Source organism: Mus caroli, chromosome 2 (assembly GCF_900094665.2).
Source record: "Mus caroli chromosome 2, CAROLI_EIJ_v1.1, whole genome shotgun sequence".
Classification (NCBI taxonomy): Eukaryota; Metazoa; Chordata; class Mammalia; order Rodentia; family Muridae; genus Mus; species Mus caroli.
Genome location: NC_034571.1, coordinates 170,837,555 through 170,844,020, shown reverse-complemented (window position 1 = coordinate 170,844,020; position 6,466 = coordinate 170,837,555). Strand labels below are relative to the sequence as shown.

Below are 6,466 nucleotides of genomic sequence, written 5' to 3'. Positions count from 1 at the left end.
TTTTGGGAAGTGAACATTTGGAACACAGCAGGCAGAGAAAAACATACAAAAAGTGTAAGAGACAAGAGACAGGTCAGGCACGGTGGTGCACATCTGTAATCCCAGTTTTGGGGGATATGAGTTCAAACATCAATCTGATGTACATGATGAGTTCCAGGCCAGCATGGGCTATATAGCAAGACTATCTTTTAAAAAAAAAAAAAAGACCATGATGGTTATACACACCTATACATCCAGCATTTGGGAGATGGAAGATAAAGAATTCAAGGTCATTCTAGACTACAAAGTGAATTTAAGGCCAGTCTGGATTACAGGAGAACCCTTCACAACACAAAACAAATATGCACATAGATAAAGGCCACTGTAGGATACAAAGACCTAGAAATACCACAGGGTCATGGTACCTGCTCACCTTGACTTTACATCCACAGCCTACAAGGAGAAGATGAAGGAGTTATCTGTGCTGTCGCTCATCTGCTCCTGCTTCTACTCTCAGCCTCACCCGAACACCATCTACCAGTATGGGGGTGAGTATCCACACAGCTGCTGGCCCTGCTCAGCCTAGGGCCTGACAACCTTACTTCTCTTGTTTCTTCTGGCCTCTGGCAATGCTGTGAATTGGCTGGAGAGAGTCATTCTGGGAGGAGGGGCCTATGCTAAAGAGTAACAACACCCCTTCTCAACCCTTGTTGGGATGTGTGCTGGAAATAAACCTGTCATCCTGCCTGTATGCCCAAACTAGGCCTCCTGAAGTCCCATCTGGTCTTGTCCTACAGATATGGAAGTGAAGCAGCTGGATAAGCGGGCCTCTGGCCAGAGCTTCGAGGTCATCCTCAAGTCTCCTTCTGACCTATCTCCAGAGAGCCCTGTGCTCTCTTCTCCTCCCAAGAGGAAGGATGCTTCCTTGGAAGAGCTGCAGAAGCGGCTGGAGGCAGCTGAGGAGCGGAGGAAGGCAAGGACTCTCCTTACACACTTGACATTGCTGACCAGGCCCTGTGCTTGGTCAGGGCATTGGGCTGTGTAGTGCAGAACTTGCTGCTGAGCAATTGGTATGAGATGAAAGATGGATGTGCCAAGATGGTAACAAACACAGGGCAATAGGAACCACATTCTTGAGGGGGACCTCGATCATGGCAGAGGGAGGGCAGGTTGATTTCCCCCAGAAAGAGCCCTTAGGACATAAAGCTGAGGCTAGTGCTCCTTTCAGGACAGAAGATCGAGGAGAAAAGGTCTCACATCTAAAGACAGTTAGCTGGGTTGGGTAGGTAGTTCAGTGGAGCCCTGGAAGATATGAATGGGNCTCACAGTATCTCCTTCACACCAGNCCCTTTGAAACTGAAACATAGAGAACAAAATTTGTTCTAAGATTGAGATCCCAGAGGCAAAGCCCACTGGACAGGGGAAATGAGTTAGTCCATATACAACAGGACCCAGGCTCAGCAAGTTTACCTTGAAGACTGATGCACCCATAGGTGCTCAGCATCATTCAGGAGGAAGCCTAGGCCAAGGGCTAATCACCCCAGGGATGCAGGATCTCCCCATTATCTGTATTCCAGGGTCACCAGACACTCCTTTCCCCAGCCATGGCTGGATAGAGTGGCACCACAATGTCCCTGCCCAGATCCCTGTGGCCTTTGCTGACAAACAGTGGGGAGCTAGGATCTAGATGACTTAGCTGCCTCTGTACCTACTCAGTGTTTAACAGACAGTTGCCTAGGGGTGGTCTGGAGAAGCCACCACAACTCACAGTCCAGAATTTACCCTGCTCCTTCAACATCTGTGAGGCTGGGAGTTCTCAGCTCAACAAGAAGANTCTGTGGCTGAAGGTAGTGCAAACGGCAAGCCACCTGGCACTGGAGGTCAAACAGATTTTTCAGTGCAAAAGCTCCAGAAGTTCCAGGCAAACTGGGATGGGGTGCAGGACATTGTAAGGTGCCTAACCTCATAGAAACTAGTCGCAGGAGCCTAAGGAAGAGTGATGAATACTGGTTAGAGCCAGGACAGCGGGACAAGTGAGTCATGGCCAAGCTGGGAACAAAGGGACAGAGCGGGCCTTCTACAACAGAAACTTGACTCCCTCCCAACCTGCTTGGGTTCCAGGCCAGAGATGGTCGAGACCATCCTCTGGACAGCTTCTGAGTCCATGTCCTGGCAGGTGAGGCTCATGGGGCTTGTCTAGCGGCTGGGCACCTGAGAGTGAAGGCCTGGCTTAGGAGGGATTCAGGCCACTGCTCACTAACCCTTAACTCTGTGCAGACTCAGGAGGCTCAGGTGCTGAAGCAGCTGGCAGAGCGGCGTGAGCATGAACGGGAGGTGCTGCACAAGGCGCTTGAAGAAAACAATAACTTTAGCCGCCTGGCGGAGGAGAAGCTCAACTACAAGATGGAGCTGAGCAAGGAGATCCGCGAGGCGCACTTGGCAGCGCTGCGTGAGCGGCTGCGCGAGAAGGTAGGCACGCGAGGTTTTGGGGTGTGTGTGTGTGTGTGTGTGAAGAAGGTCCAAATAATGTTTTTCTAAAGTTGAGCACTTCCCTCAGCGTTGGAATAAGACCCAGAACCTGGTTCTAGTGAGACACATTCAACGATCACAGTAGTATATGGTTAAAGTAGTTATGAAGCGCTCTGAAGGAATTTGCATGCCGCGGGATCTAGCTCCAAGAGATGGAACTTGTTTACGTTGGAGGTCAGATGCTCAGTCCCTTAGTCTGATTCTTAAGCACTGTGGCTCCAGCACTCCTGAAGTATAGTGGTGCACCTATAACCCTGGAAGTTCTTAGGGACGCCCTTACCCTTGGCCGCTCCTCAGTGTTNCTACCCCTGTCTTCACAGGAGCTGCACGCTGCTGAGGTGCGCAGGAACAAGGAGCAGCGGGAGGAAATGTCTGGCTAAGGAGTATTGGACCCAGCGGCGACAAGAACGTTTTCGGGTTTTGTTTTTGTTTTCAATTCTGTCTAGATGCGAATTTTGTGCCTGCTCCTATCTGCTCCCCTGTAACCCCCAGCTTCCTGCTTTTTTCCCACACTCTGAACTGTCCAGTCCTTGTAACGTGTCTGACCTTGGGCTCTTCCTGAAGGAGCTCCTTAGGTAGGAGATATGGTCCCCTATTCAGACACAAGGCCAGGTGTGGCTGGGGCTCTCTTAGTGGCCCTCTTAGTGGATGTGTTGGCAACCTTAATAAATCTAGTGGCAGTGGCACAAACGTGTGGATTTTCATTCAGGTTCCCAGACTGGGTTGCATGAGAGGTCGTCTTCTCAGCTTCTGCAGGCCAGACAGCAGCATCTACCTGAAATTTTATAGGAAACTGTGGAGAGACTCTGTAGAGGGCAGAGAAAGACTGGGGACCCGCCAGTGCAGGTTGGGTCTACTCTGTCACTGTGGTCAGCCCTGGAGCCTTTGTGCATCAGAGTTAGCAGAGCTGAAGAGTGAGATTACAACATTCTAATGTGGTTTCATGGGAGTCCTGGGCTCACCTAATCCAGGCCCCCCCGGGGCCAATTTTAGAGCCTGTAGTCATTGCATAATGGCTTGTGATGGAGTATTTTCTCACCTGAACTGGTCTGGGTAAGTACTCTCCACCAATGGCCCGTGAATATCTGTGGTCCAGAGAGCTCATCATGGATACCTCCAACTGTACCTACTGTCGCAGAAGTACATNCTCAGCCGGGCGTGGTGGCACACGCCTTTAATCCCAGCACTCGGGAGGCAGAGGCTCCAACTGTACCTACTGTCTCAGAAGCACATGCTCTTTGCAAGGCATTAGCTGAGGCATTCTGTGGAGCCACTCTTAATACTCCTGCCCCATCCAGGGGTTTTATAGCCCCTTGGAACCCTGGCCCCTTCCCCCTGTCAAGTGCTCTTATCCAAGAACACTCCTGGACCCTGGAATTCTATCCTCACTTGTTAGCAGGCATGGCCAGGTATAAGAAAGGAGCAGCCACAAATTCTCAGGGAGCTCTTGGGGGTGCGAGATTCTTTAGGACCAGGTGTCTGCAGATTTAGATGCTGGAAGGGTCAGAGTTCCCAAGTCACGCTCCCCACATTCATCCTGAAACCCTTACCAAGGACAGAAAACCTGACTCTAGGCCTCTCACGCTTAAGCATCTAGGCATGGTCTTTTCCTCTTTCTCAGCCCAGGGGCTCCCAATGTCCCAATGGTGACCTTTGAAGATGGTTACCTGCTTGGACATACTGGGAATCCCATGACTTTGNAATAAGGCAGCACTTTCTCTCTTTCCCATGTAGCCCTGTTCCACCACTGAGTTCCAGAAATCATGATACCTTCTTACCTGCGTGGTATAAAATGTGAGGAAGATACATGATGTGTTCTTTAACAACCTAGAACTGAGGCTGCAGAAACCAGGTGGCTGTAGCCATGGATACCCACACACTCCATCAGGCAAGAAAAACCCTTAAGGGCACTAGGAAAGGTCTTTTAGAGCCTATCCAGGAAACAGAGGACACTGGCCATTGCAGTAGCTTGGGAGAAATAGTTCAATCACAAGAGGAAGCAACAGTCAGGACCTGAACTCTATAGTGCCCACAAGTGGGTTTTGTGGGACTCAAAAGGGGAAGGAGAAAAGGAACTGAGACTTAGATTTCTTCTAGTGGTAACTTTATTTATTTATTTATTTATTTATTTATTTATTTATTTTGGTTTTTCGAGACAGGGTTTCTCTGTATATCCCTGGCTGTCCTGGAACTCACTTTGTAGACCAGGCTGGCCTCCAACTCAGAAATCCACCTGCATCTGCCTCCCGAGTGCTGGGATTAAAGGCGTGGGCCACCACCGCCCCGCTAATAGCAACTCTTAAGTAGCCAAAGTCCAGTGTAGCATGCACCCATCTCATGCTCACAGTGAACTTACAAATTAAATTAAATTAATAAGAAAAAGACCCTGAACCAACAAAATGGTTCAGGTAGTAAAGGAACTTTCTGCCAAATCGAGGACCTGAGTCCAATCTCCAGGACTCACGTGGCAGAAGGAAACCAAGTCATTAGCTTCTCCTCTGCCCTCCACAAGCATGCCGTAGCATGCACACTTACACATACATACACAATAAACAAACAAACAAACAAANAAATAAATAAATAAATGCAATTTTAGAAAGCTGAGTTACCTAGTTTTGTGTCTGTCATCTGCTGAGCCAAGGAAGCCTGTGAGCTCACTGTAAGGGAGCATTTATCTTTGCTAAAACTCCAGCTGCCATCATATTTCTAAATCATGATTGTTTTGGGGAGTATGTCAACACAATGTCACAGGAACAAGCTAGAGCCGAGAGTCAGACCTCAGCCTTGTCTGGCTGCTACTGGGGCCACCCCTATCTCCCAAAAAGGAACTTTTCTAAGGGGTGTCCTATTGGACTGTGGGGCTTTCCAGCAGGTCAGTTGCTGATGATAGGATCTGGTCTAAAGTCAGAATCAAATTCTGTCTTGAGGCTCAAGGCTTTATGGATTCNTGAAATGGAAATGCCTGGCAGCAACTTGACCCATAGCTCTATGGACTTGTACTGGGTCACCAGTAGACAGCGGGTTATTCCCAGCTTCAGGGGATGAGGCGATACCCTAATTGATCTTGTGGATATACCTGTCTCCCTAAAACCAAGTGAGAATCATGCACTAGAAAGGCCGCAGGCATCTGCTCAGGTTCCTATGTGGGCTTCCAGGCTTTTCCTGGAGAGATACTGCTTTCCACAACTCAGAGAGAAGCACAAGACTGACATCATCTCTGGTGACATCACTGTTCCAGCTCCTGCCCAGGAAAGGTGGAATGTCTTACATTCACTGAGAATGTAAGACACTGAAGGAAACAGAGACATGAGAAATGTGCAGGATGGGATGGTGGGAGGAAAGGGGGCANCCTGGCGTATCATATGAAGAGGAATCTGCCTGTCTGGGTTCTGGGTATTAATGGTGTTAACCCCAGAAAAGCATGCTTATCAGTGGCACAGCAGAAAACCAGGCTGACCATAGCCAGAACTTCTTAGTTTGTGTGTTAGGGAATGGGAGGAACTTGGTAAGGAATCAAGGGGAAGATGTAACTTGTGAGAGTCACTCTGTGGAGCCTCCAACAACTGACAGGAATGGGAATCTTTCAGGATGATTTCATTTCTCTTCTTGAAGAACAGAAGTAAAAATGGGATCCCTGTGGGAAGGTGGTCAGGGTCTGAGTCATCTATTGCTGCATATTACTCTTAAGGAGCAACTGAAAACACAAATGTCACCTCAGTTTCCATAAAGGAAACTGATACAGGAGCTGAGTATCTATGACTCAAGCTAGGGATAGAATGCCAACACTCTTTGTTGTAAGCCCCTTGAAGCACCTGAATGGCCAGACNCTACCCCTGAGGACTTCCAACCCACTAGATTCTACTCACAGAACACTGCAACTGCCCTCACCAGTCCCTCTGCCCTACAGAGTAAAAAGCTCCCCCAAACTCAGGACTTGAAATCCAACTACCAAAAAAAA

At 48.8% G+C, this 6,466-nt stretch overlaps 1 protein-coding gene across 1 annotated transcript in view; it reads left to right on the top strand.

The window, feature by feature from the left end:
* The window catches only part of Stmn3 (stathmin 3), a 7,994-nt gene extending 4,796 nt beyond the window's left edge, over positions 1 to 3,198 (top strand). The window contains exons 2-5 of the mRNA XM_021155932.2: positions 432 to 527; positions 777 to 952; positions 2,257 to 2,448; positions 2,829 to 3,198. Of these exons, the coding sequence (XP_021011591.1) occupies positions 432 to 527; positions 777 to 952; positions 2,257 to 2,448; positions 2,829 to 2,888 (524 nt within the window). The 3' untranslated portion in view covers positions 2,889 to 3,198. The remainder of the gene's footprint in view (positions 1 to 431; positions 528 to 776; positions 953 to 2,256; positions 2,449 to 2,828) is intronic.
* The last annotated feature ends 3,268 nt before the right edge of the window (positions 3,199 to 6,466 follow it).